At 28.4% G+C, this 15,207-nt stretch overlaps 1 protein-coding gene across 2 annotated transcripts; it reads right to left on the bottom strand.

Moving 5' to 3' along the window:
• Positions 1-79: 79 nt before the first annotated feature.
• LOC106367631 (la-related protein 6A) lies at positions 80-2,817 on the bottom strand. 2 transcript variants are annotated; one of them, XM_013807440.3, is made up of 11 exons: positions 2,405-2,817; positions 2,231-2,312; positions 1,833-1,927; positions 1,640-1,705; positions 1,472-1,551; positions 1,291-1,375; positions 1,142-1,189; positions 988-1,053; positions 743-898; positions 497-596; positions 80-416 (listed from the first exon to the last, which is right to left on the bottom strand). In XM_013807440.3, exons 1-11 carry the CDS (start codon positions 2,690-2,692, stop codon positions 238-240), a joined length of 1,245 nt encoding a protein of 414 aa, XP_013662894.2. In that variant the 5' UTR covers positions 2,693-2,817; the 3' UTR covers positions 80-237. The 2 variants fall into 2 exon arrangements, with proteins under 2 accessions (XP_013662894.2, XP_013662896.2); XM_013807442.3 differs by having other exon boundaries at positions 497-572; positions 2,405-2,816.
• Between the last annotated feature and the right edge of the window lie 12,390 nt (positions 2,818-15,207).

The following is a 15,207-nucleotide window of genomic DNA, read 5'->3' as shown; positions in this document are numbered from 1 at the left end:
ACAAAATCAAATGCTAAAAAATGAACGTTATTTGTTGTTTGTCAAAGTGAAGCAAAGAACAAAACTACAAGACATCATGAAGTCATCAAATGGATTCATTAGAAAAGCTAGTGAGGATTCAGAGGACTTGAATATGCAAAAAGGAAACTCAAATCCCACACAACATCCCAGTTCTCATAACTTACATGTTTCACATTTTAAGAGCACACAATGATACAACATAGATGAGAAACCCCATCAAGCTTCGTGACTGGTTTGAGCAGATGTGGGAGCAGGAAGCGGTTTACCACGCCCCAATGTGAACCCTCTCGTCCCATCAGGCATTCTTGGGCCAGGCGGCGGCTTTGAGACCTCAACGTGATGATGATGATAATTATGATGAAGAGACGATGAGGTTGATGGTGAGCTTCCATGTCCTATAGCACAATGACAAAAGGGGTCTCAATATTTCATTTTCAGACAAAGGGAGACTTTACTCTAAAGAAAGTACTAATACCGTTGCCGCCTTGATTATTCTGTCGCCTTCCCCGTCCCCGACTTTTGGTTTTGTTCCCATTTTTATCTCCACTATCCTGAAAATGGTTCAAAAGAACAATCTGCAATTAAAAAACAGCTGCTTTGTATCAAACTATGTAAATCAACTCCTAAAATATTAGACCGTAATGTTGATTCCATAATATTTAATCAAATGCCATGAAAGATAGGTCACTAGATCTAGTTATAGAAATAAGATGACACTTACATTATCAGCCGGAGTATCAGAATGATGGTGACGGTGATGCTGATGTTCGTTTGACTTTTTGTTCTCCTCACCCCCAATTTGATCATGCACTTGGCCTGTATTGTCCTTCACTGTATCGACTTCTTTCCTACCTGGTCGCCTCTGTGCAAACTTTCCCTATGGTGAATAAGCAATTAATTTATAAATGCTATAGGTAGCTTCCATATGTATTTTTAAGTTGAAATTCCTGAGGGATTATTACTTACTGTTTGTTCAAGAAGCTTAACTCGCAGCCCATTTCTCCAGTCTTGCTCATTATTTAGTGTAGCTGCCTGCACCAATTAATACCGGTATATAAAGACAATCATTCCTTACAAGAGAGCTACCATTCCGATCGTTCAAGTTTTATTTGACACTTACCGCTTTCTCAGCAGCCTCCACTGATTCATATTCCACAAAGGCATGTAACTATATTCAAAAGACGAGAAAGCCAGTTACTTACATGGACACAAATCTACATAACGCGTTATTGTGATTCCATGTTAGAAAATTTCCACAAAGTTCCTTACCCTGGTTCTGATAAATTTATCCTTCTTACAACCCTTCTCTGATTCTTCAACAGCATTGGGATCACATATGGATACACTTTTGATGCTACAGTTGGAATTTTGTTTGAGTGAGTAGTATGTATAAATGATATAGCCAAAAGCTATAGCAATGATATGACATGCGAGAAAAGTTAAGGCATACCTTCCAGCTTTACCAAATATGGCACGAATGTTCTCGTCTGTATGATCCTCAGGCAAATTTTCTACCAAAACAGTGAAAATCTATGGTACACCAAAGTTAGAAGCGAATAAAGGAAGCAACTATACAAACACATTAGTTAGATTAATGTTTGAAGCAATTGATGGATACCTTTGGATCCCTGATCTCAGGAAGAGGACTCAGACGCTTCACCTTCTTCTCATCCGAACTAACAACCTGCAGGTTTGACCAGAGAGACACTTAGAATCCGTACCATTTTTTCATCTGTTATTCTAATTTAATTTATCCAACGATTTACGTTCATACTACACGTAACTACTAAGTCTGCTATGAAGAAGCTTACAAGAAATGAAGACTCCTTTAACGCGGAAACTATCAAAGCATGGTCTCGTGTAAGCTTCTTCATTTTATGGAATGTAGCAATGGTAGATATGGGAACTGCATACACAAATGATGATGGAGTAAAATCATAAGCCAACCACGTTATTTCAATCAAGAAACAAAACGAGATCTGATCAGCAATTTGAGTTACACAAAAAAAAAAGAAGTTTGAGACAGCAACCATTCTAGTTCATCAGTCACAAAGTTTCAAACTTTCAATGATCAGATATGTGAGTTAAGCCAAAGAAGCTGGCCGCACTAGAAAACAACTCAAGAAGTAAGTCTGCCTCAAGCACCTAGTCTAGTTCATCACTCATAAAGTCTCAAACTTTCAATGACCCAGGAGATACATATACTAACCAAAGCCTTTCTTGTTCTTCTTCATAGCATTGAGAAGAAACTTGTCAGTAGGCAAGTTCTCGTCACTAAAGTAGTATTCCACCTGCAATAAAACACACACTTGATTCACAACCTACTAGTCTACTACTCTTTAATAACGTAGTAAAAGCTAGAGAGAAGATCAAAACTAATTGCCTGTCTAATGATCTTCTGCTTCAATTCATCCTCCTTGGGAACTACAACAACAACGTCATCGTTATCGCCGTGATCCTGATCGCGATCCTCCCCGTGGTCAAAATCATCATCTGACGGGGTCAAACACGGTATCTCCGATACAACAACAACGCCATCGGAACATCCAGCAACTCGTAACGAATCGACTTCATGCGACGGCGGTTGGGAAACATCCGCGGTTGAGCCGATCGCGTCTTCCACTACTTGCGATTTGACGACGGCGACGGAAGGCGCTTCTGTCGATTCCATGGTCCCGGAGTGAAGAGGAAGAGACGACGAAGACCGCCGGAGAAGAGAGAAGAATGAGTCCCGCCTCGCCTCTCTTTTGCCCTTTTGAGTCTCTCTTCCTCTTACCTCAGCCGACGCGTCGCCCCCTTCCTCCGTTTTTAAATGATTGTTGACTTTTCCTGATCGGTCAAAGGGTAGTTTCGTAATTGACATTAGTTGGTTCATGGTGAATAGTATGGGCTCTTAATGGGCTTTGATTTCGCCGGTAGGAAAAAAACATAGGTCAAAAATTGTGCATTTAGATCAAATCACATTGAATAAAATGTGTATTAGTAAACCACTAGAACAGAAACAATGGGCAATCCAATCATGTAAAATGTCTTTTATGTAAAAATAAATAAAATAATTTTTAATATATCTGTTTGATAAGACTTTAATCCACCCAGTAGAAGTTGATTACTGTACCACTACACCAATGCTTCTACATATACATATTTGCTTGGCCGATTAAATACTATGTAGGGTGGAAGCTCGAAGTCTATGTTTGATACTACTTTATTCAGCGAGTAAAGCTTATTGAAAGAAATCATGGTAGAACTTTATTTTTTTTCAATATTATTTTATGCTCTTTGTTGATTTTGACGTGTTTTAAGTTCGAGATACAGTAGAACCTCTATAAATTAATAATCTATATAAATTAATAAATTTTACCGGTCCTAACTTGGGCCGGTTTAAATTTTAACACAAATCGATAAAATAATAAGATGATATTTTTTTAAGAAAATTCTATGTATATATATGATCCCATTAAAATTATAAATTAATAATTTATATATATACATATTTTATATAAGTAAGAACCTATTATTATATTGTTTGTTTTATATTCACAATAGAATTATCTTTATAGTTTCTTAACACTTAATATATTTTTGATGAGATTTAGTAATATTATATCTAAAAACACATTTAAGTTCTATTCAATATATATTTTATACACCAAATAATATAATAAAATTAATATAAATTTCAAAATTGAAAAAATAACAATTAATATCTATACACTAAAATCAAATATTTTTCTTATCTTAGAATAAATATATCATTAAAAAAAGAAATCTAAATAAGGAAACTTTTTTAATTTAATATCTCTATAAATTAATAAAATTTCAAAGTCCTAACATTATTAATTTATAGAGGTTTTACTGTAGTCATTAATGATGAAGCATATTATCTAGAAAGAAAAACGATGGATACTACATTCATATTTGTAAACGATATGACAAAACGTTGGCTTGTATCCGAACCCTAAAGGATTAAGACATGAGGGAGCAACTAATCCTTATAACACTACTGGAATGATGACTCGGAGATTGAAAATTTATAGTCTCTCTTATCAACCACGTAAAAAGGAATGTTGATCTATACACTAGCATATCATCAAATATTATGCACCTAATGATCATTATACATGTTGACAATCACCAACTAAGAATGATATATCAAGTATAATACTATATATTTGCTTTCCTATATGTCAACATATCGTATAAGAATTACTTTAGATTGTTTTAGATATACATATCTATATATATCTGTGTGTGTGTGGACTAGGCAATATATATGGTTAAAATGAAACTCATGAGATGATATTTTACATAAATTTTCTTAAACTCCACAAACTTTAAATCAATAAAAGGTCATTGATTGTAATGGTGATCTAAACATACTAATTAATATATGATTATTAATTTAACTATATGATTAGAAGATGGTTTGAGTAACAGCCGAATCTATACTATTAAAATAGAATCACTTAAAAATCTACTTACAAAAAAGGCAATTCTCTCAAATATATCTTTTTAAGTTTTTGTCACAAAATAGCAATGGAGTAAAAAAAATAGTCTATTTTTATTTTAAAATTTTTAATATACATATTTTTTAAAAAAATTGAAATTATATCCCCAAAATCTCACCCCTTAAATCTAAACCATAATTTTAAATTAGTTAACCCTAAGATAAAAATGTATTATTACCTTTTAATAAAACTTATTTTGGTCGTTTTCGTCAGTCATTGAGAACTCTTTTGTGAAGATAAACCAGAAAAAATTATCATAGGAAATTTCTCTATAAAAAATCATAGTTGGATCATTACATTGATTTAATTTTCTATTATTTTTACAACAACTACCTTAGTTATTATTAAATATAAACCCTAGGCTAAAATAATGAGTAGCTCTTGAGTAACTCATTAACCAAATTTCCTAATAGACATAAAATATGGCATTATTTTCACTTATCAAATGGAAATGAATGAGTTTTCAGTAGAAAATGAGTTTTCTCTGAATGATCTGACTTTACTTTTGTATGTCTCGTTAAGGATTTGGTGGTAAAATTGGTCCAAGTAATTTTCATAATAAATGAAACACTGTAATTAGATGCCCATATAGTATCTTATCGCTTGCCTTTGAGATGCGATTAGCTAAATTATTTTCTGGTCCACACTTGGTCCTCCACCAAATAAACGAGAATATTTATATTCTCTCCTCTCTTTCTACAATTTCTTTGGAGTCTATATCAAGTACAAATGCTTAATACTTTTGGCTGTAGTTGATAAACACATTGTTTGATCAAGATTGTTGTTGATAATATTATTATTATAGCTGAAAGGTTTGTTAAGGCATCTCATTACTTTAGAAAACACGATCAGGTTATAGTGTACACACATGTTGTTTTCTTCTATAAGTTCGAATATTTGATGTAACAACACTAGCAATATCGATAATATTCGACATAATCAAGATTAGTGTAATTTGAAGGACTTGCTAGTCCGTACATCTCTTACGAATTAGAACATTTCTAGGATTCGTAGTCTTATATTTGGTTTATCTCTTTTATTTTGTAATCAACAGTTCGTATGTGTTGTGTATAATGTGAAAATGTTTCAAAGGGAATAATAATGTTTATTCTAATTCTGCGTATATATGAGATTTGCAACATATTCCGATTTGCAGTACGTTTGGAGCATTTTAAAAAAATAAGTTTCTTAGAGAAATTATATGCAAACTCATGAAAAAAAATATTTGAGATTTTTTGGGACTAATATGTAGAAAGAGACTATTATGGTAACGTTTTTTCTATTTAAATGTTAAATATAAAGACCTTTAAACATGAAGACCGTTTTACAAAAATGTTAAATATTCTGCTAAAGTTCCTACAACAAAAATGGTTAAATTTCATTAGGGTTTTAGTCTGTTTTAGCCTAAACAGTGAGAGATTTAAAAATCTCTCTCTCTCTAGAATTTATGGATATGCTCTTTTGTATTGGTCTTCAATTTAGTAAATGATTTCGTTGACCATATCCTATAGCCTCCAGAGCTCCACTCACATACATCTCACGTGGAAGTCACAAGAGACTCGGAGGCACGAGTCAAGAGGGTCCATCATCAAGAGGGAAATAAAGTGAATTGGTCACAACAATCCCCTCTATATTAATAATGAAGCACTGCAACATATTTTCGTAGGCACGTGTCATCACGAGAATGATTCTTAAAATTATTAGAAAAATAAATTGGTCCATAAAAACTTATACTATGTTTTCTATTAAACTAACTATCAAATTAATTATTAGTGTACCAAAAAATATTTTGTATTTCCTTAAATAAAAGCTACATAATTACCTAATAAAGTTAACATATATATATGACAATTAATGATTATAAATAATACATATTTGATAATAATTTTTGTATTCTATCTCTTTTTTGTTTAATTTTATATTATTAAAAGAAATTAAACAATCACATTAAATATATAATAAAAAAAATTCTTATATGTTATATTTTGAATTTTTTTAAACGACTATAAATTACTAAAAATGGTAAAAGTTCCACATTGAAAATTTTGTGATCAATGGTTTAACTTTTTTTTTTTTGTTCAAGCAAGATACAAATAATCATATATCATAGGGGTGAGCGTTCAGATACACGTTCGGTTCGTATCGGGTATTTAGGATTTTTGGATATTTCAGTATAAAGGTATATAACCTGTTCTGATATTTTTACACTTCGGGTCCGGTTCGGGTATTTTATGTTTGGATTCGGATATATTGGGTCGGGTTTGGATATCTAAAATTTGAAGAAAAATTAAATAAATTATTCATTTTTAAATGTTTTTTGTATTTAAAATATATTTTAACTTAATTGGTTTACTAATTTTCAAAATATAAATCTTTTAAGAGGTTTGGAGATAAAACTTTAAAAACCGAAAACCACTAATTTAGTTTTTGTTTTGTAATTTTAGATGCAAAATTTTGTTAATGCAAAAAAAAAAGAGATTGATATTTATTTTAAGTGAGTAGCAAATGATTTTGTCCATAATTATATGTATATTATCTAATTTTGAGCGATGTGCATCATTAATATAAATATTTTGAATTAAATGAGAGGAGTAAACTAGAAATATAGGGTTAAGTATACTTATGTTTGGTTATCTTTCGTTATCATTCGGGTTTGGATATTACCCGTTCGGGTTCAGATATTAGCCGTTTAGGTTTGGATATCCAATCTCTCAGAATTCAATAACCGTTTGGTATTTTGCTACTTCGGATCGGATTCAGATACAGGTTCGGATATCAGATAAAACGTCCAATCCTAATAAATCGTATGAATATGAAGTTTCATTAATAGATATTAGATATTAATATATATATATCAATATCATTTGAATTAAATTATGTACTATATACAAATATATAATATGTTAATTTTAAAATTTCCACTCAAAAATTATTGAGATCTTAATATTTTAATTTTGAAATTTGTATTGAAAAATCACATTAAAAATTTTGTGATTAATGGTTTAAATTTTTGTTACAGCAAATATACAAATGTTAAAAATAATATGAGTAGGAAGTGTCAATAATAAATATTTATATTAAAATATACTATATATCTATATCAATATCAATAAATTTTAATTTATATCATATAGAGTAAATAAAATAATTGTTTTGATTTATTTACCAAAAATATGATTGTAAATTAACAAAAAGGGTATTGGTTTTAATTTATGTGATTACTCTAATGTATATACTTTTATGTATACAAATTTATTTTTAAAATAGGTAGTTTCTGTTATCTTATTTCATCCTGAGAATCCGAGACACACACTTCTTCAAATCGAAGTGATTTTTAAAATTGGAAGCACTATATATAAATTATTTCATTCAGGTTAAATTATTTAGTCTTGATTTTTATTCCTAAAAAACTTTTTAGTGAAATATCATGAAAAGATTTCAATCACCTCCTTTTGAGTTTGTTCGAAAAATGAGAGATTTGATTATTCGTCTAATATTATTTCTCCATAATATCATATCTAACTATTATAATTGTAAGAATGAGAGATTTGAACTATTTATTATAAGTTTTTCTGGTTTATCATTTAATAAATCAAACAGTTCTTAGTTTATATATAATTTACATATATTAGAATGGTAAAGTATTATATATATTTTTATCTGTATACTATTAAGTAATTAAACCTCAAAAGCCTAATAAAATAAGTAATTTGTTTTATTGTTTTAGAATTAGATGATTTTTAGACCAAACTGGTAAATATATACTAGGCAGACATTTATATTTCGTGTCTGCACTTATATTCTATAATAGCTTGATATATATTAGATATGAAAATTAACCTGTTAATATAGTTTGCCAGTGATTTTCTTCAAAATTTTGATTCTTAGATATGTATCTGGAGTGGAACTAATTTTTACAAATATCCATCTTTTTAAATTGACACTTATGTAATTCACCGAATTTATAGAAGAAGTTAAGAAAAGAAACTAAACTCATATAAATGCAACAAAGACGAGAACGAAAGCACAATTTTATATAGGTAGTAAATGAAATTACTTATGGAAAGTCAATAGTAAACAAATCGAGAGCTGAAAACCCAATCCCTTTTCGTCATTATTCAATCGATGTTGCCTATTTGGTTTTGGTGATTTGTATCACCCAAAATAATTAATTTATTTTTGTGCATTTGAAATTTAAAAAAAAAAATTAAAATAATAGATAATACGTTAACTCTTCAACAATAATGATACATTTAAGAGACCAACATTTGTATTCGTTATTTATTGTCGATAAAGATCGTATTGTTGCAAAATGTTAAAACCATTTAATAAACAAGCATTATTATAAAAACTCATCCCGCACATCCAGTAGTTTGATTTATTCGTTACCATCATTTATCTGAAATTCAATTATAAGGAAAAATAAGCAAAAAAAATTACCATTATATGGATCCATTATGATTTGGTATATCGTAGAACTGACTAAGGCTATGATTGGAAAAGTTAATGATAAAGCAATAACAATATGTTATAGAAACAGTAAGTTATAGAAATTGTATGCTCTCATACATATATTTAATAAAATGATTAATAGATCAGCTAATGATTTATATATAAATTAATCATAAAATATTACACTATAGTTTATGATTTATTCATTTTGAAATCATAGACATATATATTTATATTATATATTAATTTTTATATTTTGTTATTGAAAATAATGAATCCTATTTAATTATATAAATTAAAGCATATATTAAATGTCAAATATTATTTCTTTTAAAGTTAAAAAAAAAATTAATTGTAAATTGTATTAATAAATATTTTTTTGTATATAAATTTTATTTTTTGTATATAAACGTAGTTTTTATATTATTAAATAAAATAAAATAATTATATATAATTATTTTAAATTTATATATTACAAATTTAAATATTTTACCAAAAGTTTCATATGAGAATATTGAACAAAAATCATTTGGAGAACATTAACATCTTGTAAATGCTTTTTTTAATATATTTTTCAATAACTGTTGATTGGATAATCCCTAATAAATAACATAATGCTTTTGATAGATAGTTAGATTCGTCAGTTGTGAACTAATTAATTTTCTTTTGTAACAACAAAATTTCACAGATATTGGGGGTGATTGGTTGGACCGTATGAAGTGACTTGTATCTTCGTTTTTAAAGTTACAACTTACAACCAAAAAACTAAAAGTACAACAAAAACATACAAAAAATGGTTGTAAAAATCTTATTTTCTAAAGCTCCATCTTTTTAGCTGTAGAAAATTTTAAAGCTACATCTCTTAAAGCTAAATCAAAAAATTCTACGGACTAAATTCTAAAGTAAATTTTCTATAGTTACAGCCTAATCAATCACCATCATTATACTGCAATTAGTTACAAAATTATAATGCGTGCATAGGATACTATTAATTCATATTAAATCATTGCCTGCACCTAATTAATCTAACTAGTATGATACTTTTAACTAGTATGATACTTTTTTGCTAACTAGTATGATATTTTTTCAATAAATAGAATTTTTATTGTTTGTCGGAAGGAAATCAAAGCACCTAATTATGGGGGAGAAAATTAAAGAGCAAACTAACATAACTTTTGGTCGTGTGGTTCCTAAAAAAAGAGAATTTAAAAAGCATAAACCGTTCTTAGTTCACAGACTATATATACCTACCCAACAAAACAACAAAAGATGTGTGAATGATCTTAATTTTTCTTTATAGCAAAAAGTTTCCCACGTTGTAGGACAACCGCGAGCATTTTCCTTCTGGGTTTGACCATACCCGACTCTAATCGCATTATGTATACACAAGCTATCTGCCGAAAACAATTTATATATTTTTTTTGGTAAAATATTAAATTTATTATACCAAACTTTTGATTTTTGACAGACTTTACAAGAGATAACTAGTAGCAGATTTACAGAAATTAAACTAAATAAACAATGCAAAACATAACAACTTTAACTAAAACCTTAGACTATAAACTGAGCGACTAGAGACGGAGACTAACAAGACGAGCTCAAACCAGGGAATATGAAAAGGATCGCAAAGGACGAGCCGGTTGCCGCGAGACCGAGAGAAAGACGCCCTCAAACCTTGATGCTGCAAGTTTTACAGCTTCCGAAACAAAACACAAACCAGCAGAACACAAAACAATTTATATTAATCACACGTTTTTAAAACTAAGTGCGTTAACCAAACTATAAAAACGTTGAAGTAGTAAAAACATGAATGGTTGATTTATTTGTGTTGAAATAAAATCAATAAGTTTTTTAGTGTTTTGACGTAAAGAGTATGAATAATAATTTCCAAAATGCTGAAAATGTCAGATGGAAAAAAACAGAAAGACACTATAGTAATCACTAGACCAGTTTTAACCTTCAATCAACTGTGGATTTTCATATGTACATATAAAGTCTCAGTTTTTCTTCTAGAGACTTAGATTCACACAATATTCTTCAAATGTACCCGCAATTTATGGTGGTCCAGCAGATAAGACCACAGTTCAATTCATTTTACTATGATTTAAACCATGGTTGGTCACCACAGACGTAATGGTTGATATTCGGAATCTTCTGATTATAAAAAAAAATACAATTTTTTTTTTAAAAAAAAAGATAAATTAATAATGTCCGGAGAAACGACTAATACATAGAGATATACCATATAAAGATCATATACCAATTTCCCATTGGAATCTGAAAACAATAGTTAAACAAGAGCTCTTATTTTGTGGTTTCAGAATTTCATTTATTTAAGTTGATGAGCATTATGAACTATAAAGATATATGTTGTTGGACACATGTCATTTCTCTTTTAACGTATCATATATATGTTTTTTTAAAAATTTATATGTTTATCTTTTTGTTTCCTTTATCATTACTAAAGATTCTGAGTTTCAAGTGAAAATGTATGGAATACAAGGAATATAGGGGAGATATTTAGTATAACAAACATTCGGGTTCCTAACAATACATTTTGTAAGAAAATTTAAAAGAGATTTTGTGAGACATTTAATCGAACCCTTAAAAATTCAGTAATTGTTCAAGAAAATTATGCAGAAACATTTTAGCAACAAAATAACAGTGCGAAATCAAGCATTTTAGTGTTTCCAGGGTATTTAGCGTTACTCTTCAGGTGACAACAAAAATCTCATATTGGGTATGATTAGTTTTTATTATTATCATAAGGGTATGATTAGTAAGTGGTTAAATAAAATGTAGTAATCGAGTGGAAGAAAGTAATGCATTTATCATTTGTCAAATGATATCCTGCGCAAAATAAAAGGATTAATTTTCTAGGTATATGGTAAAATAATAACTTAAGTTAAAGTAAATATATTTTGCTAAAGTTTATCGTTATTAGTACTGACAGTTGTTGATTATGTCGACATTGCGACATTACATGGATTGGTTTATTTGCGTAAAATCAGTTTTTTTTTCTAGGATCATATGAGAAAGAGAGTCCGAAATATTTCATCCATAGTCAACGATTAAACTTAATAGATTTTTCAACTTATATGAATTTAAATCCAAATTGTGACAGTACGTCGATATTAACACATCGTTAAAATTTATAGACGTTAAAAGTCTTATGGTCTAGAATGTTCAAAAAAAAGTATTGTGGTCTAATTATCATGATAAAGGTTTAGGTGATGATTGTTTCAGTATTTTTTAGTTTTAGTTTTTGGTTTTTTGATTTTAGTTTTTGGTTTTTAGATTTTGGTTTTTGGTTTTCAGCTTTGGTTTTTGGTTTTTGGTTTTTAGATTTAGATTTTGATTTTTGGTTTTGCAGTATTTTTTTATTTTTGCAAAAAATAATTAATGAGTTACTTTAAAATAATACCACAAAATAGAAATAAATATTTATATTTACAATTAAAATTATCAAAATATTAAGATAATTATTTTAAATTAAAATATAATAACATATTTTAATTAGTATAGTTTTATTAAAAATTATATTATAATAAAATATTTATCATAAAATTTATATAAATTGCAAAAAAATAAAAATATTTAAAAGTTTGAAACTACTTAGAATTTTTTCTTATATAAATTATTTTTAATTTTATAAACTTATCTAGCAATATTTTTTTAAATATTATAAATTATATAAAAATAAAAATACTTAAAATTTTGAAACTAATTATAAAATTTCTCATATAAATTATTTATATTTTCTTAAAATTGAATGGCTATTTTTATTTTTCATGACTAATACAATATATTGTATTACTAAAACATATTATGTTTTTATAATTTTAGTTATTTTTAATGTGACTAGTAATTATTAAAATTATTCTATTATTTTATATAAAGAAATTAATAACTAAGTTTTAAAATTAATTAATATTATTTATAAACTATGTAAATTTATTTTACAGATATTAAACACAAATAAGTTATATCACATTATTGTTTAAATTATAGCTAATGTACCAAAAATTGTATGATTATTTATCTTTATGAAAATGTTATTTATTAATTATTAATTAATTAAATGTTGTAGTTTCTATCCAAAAAAATCAAAATTCGTTTTTCCTAAAAGTTCACAAAAGTTGGTTTTTGGTTTTTCTTTACAAATTGGTTAAACTTTTCAAAAACTAGTTTTCCTAAATTTTAGGGAATCTATTTATTAGAAATCTTGATTGGCAAATCAAATAGTTTCTACAAAAACAAAAACTAAAAACTAAAACTTGATTGGCTGAAAAATGGTTTTTGCAAAAACAAAAACCAAAAACTAAAGCAAAAACCACAAACAATCAACCTCTTAGAATACAATTGTTTCCCTATGAATTTAAAATAAATAATAATTATTAATTAATGGAAAATGTCTCTATCTGTTATAGTATTGAATCCATTATTATTTTGCAATATAGTATGTGGGGTACTAAACCCTTCAAAAAATCAGGTTTCTAGATAACAAATTTATTATTTTGTAGTGAAATTAGATCAGAAAGGTTTAGTCTGGTCCTTTCTAATAAGGCCAACCGGAAACAAACCACAATCTCCCATGTTTTAGTATTTGATGCAGTATGCGATTACAAACCATAATCGCCCGTCAAATTTAAAGAAGGATTCAAAAAATGCTTAACCGCTTTAATTCAAGGGATTCTTGATTCAATACATCACTTTTATACCAACCGTAGACTAATATGCTTCAACAATCAACATGATCGTTCTTATAGAATCCAGTAAAAAACAGACCCTAATGTTTTAGGCTCCAATTTCATTTCAAGACTTAAAAACCAATTGTTGACAAAAAAAAAAAAACGAACCGGTTTAGCCAGACCCATTGGAAGACTTATATACCCCACAAAAAAATAACTAACAATTTTTGGACCCTACTACATCACACTCTCTGAGCATGTGACAACTTAAGCCGTTAACATTAACGACCCCACTTGCACTAGGAAGACAGCAAGTGGCAAACTATCTGTTAACCATTTTCTGGTATTCAGATTTTTTTCCACTATTTAGGACAAGATTCCTTTGCATGGAAAATTTAACATGTAAGTCTGTTTTTTTTTTCCATTGCAACAATAATATTTTTTTTATCATCAACTTATACAGATTTATTGTGACTCTATGAAACAAACCGAAAAATTTGCATGTGAACGACGAAAGACGGTTATTTCCTGACACTTCGTGCAAGACTATCCACATTAGAATTATGCGTTCTTAGTATATAGATGATCTCTGATCGGAAAAACTTTTTTTCAGGATCTTAATATCTTCTAAATAAAGATAACATAAGATGATGTAAAAATGATTATGATTTATGTGCTGCCTACCCATGAAATCATTAGGAATTTATGAAATTTGCAGGGATCGATCTAGACAACTGAAACCATCTTATTGTTCTAGAATTCATATCCTTAACGTATGATTATTCCACTGTCATGAAAATGATTAATTTTATCTAAATAATTTTAATAACGAACCTCAAATTAGTAATATAGATATATAAATGCTAACATATGGGGTCCACATGGTTAGTATAACCTATCAATCATATGTGATTTTTTTTAATAACATAAAATTAAACAAAAACAAGAAAAGATACAAAAATAGATAATTCCGTAGCTTTTATTTAAGGAAAGAATTGAGAATATTCTTTTGAACACTACTAATCAATTTGATAGTTAGTTAATATAATATATATTTGTATGGACCAACTTATTTTTCTAAGAATTCTAAAAATCATTTTAGTGATGACACATGACTACGAAAACATGTTGTAATGTTCTAGGATTAATATATAGGAGATAATAATATAAATAGTCTGTTCTTTAATGGATACAGAAAGGTAAGATCTATTTATTTGAACAAAACATATAAATAAGTAAAAGAGATCAACCAAACTTGATTTTTTTCTTTTACCACGTACCGACGGAGTGTGAGGAACGAATGAGTAATCAAGTGTCATTACTCCACGAGACACACATGGAAAATCTACCTTGTGCTTGTTTGTGTCTTCTCCTAAGAAAACCAAATTCAACAAATAATAGGTTTTCACTCTTCAGAGCGCATAGGTTCGCCTCTAGCAGGTCTATAAGTTTTACAAGCTGTTCATGTAAAAGAATCTCCCTCTTACATACATATTTAATTGGATTATATAATGTGACATCTTGATTTCTAGTGT

This window comes from Brassica napus, chromosome A9 (assembly GCF_020379485.1).
Source record: "Brassica napus cultivar Da-Ae chromosome A9, Da-Ae, whole genome shotgun sequence".
Classification (NCBI taxonomy): domain Eukaryota; kingdom Viridiplantae; phylum Streptophyta; class Magnoliopsida; order Brassicales; family Brassicaceae; genus Brassica; species Brassica napus.
This window is presented reverse-complemented; position numbering and strand designations above follow the sequence as displayed.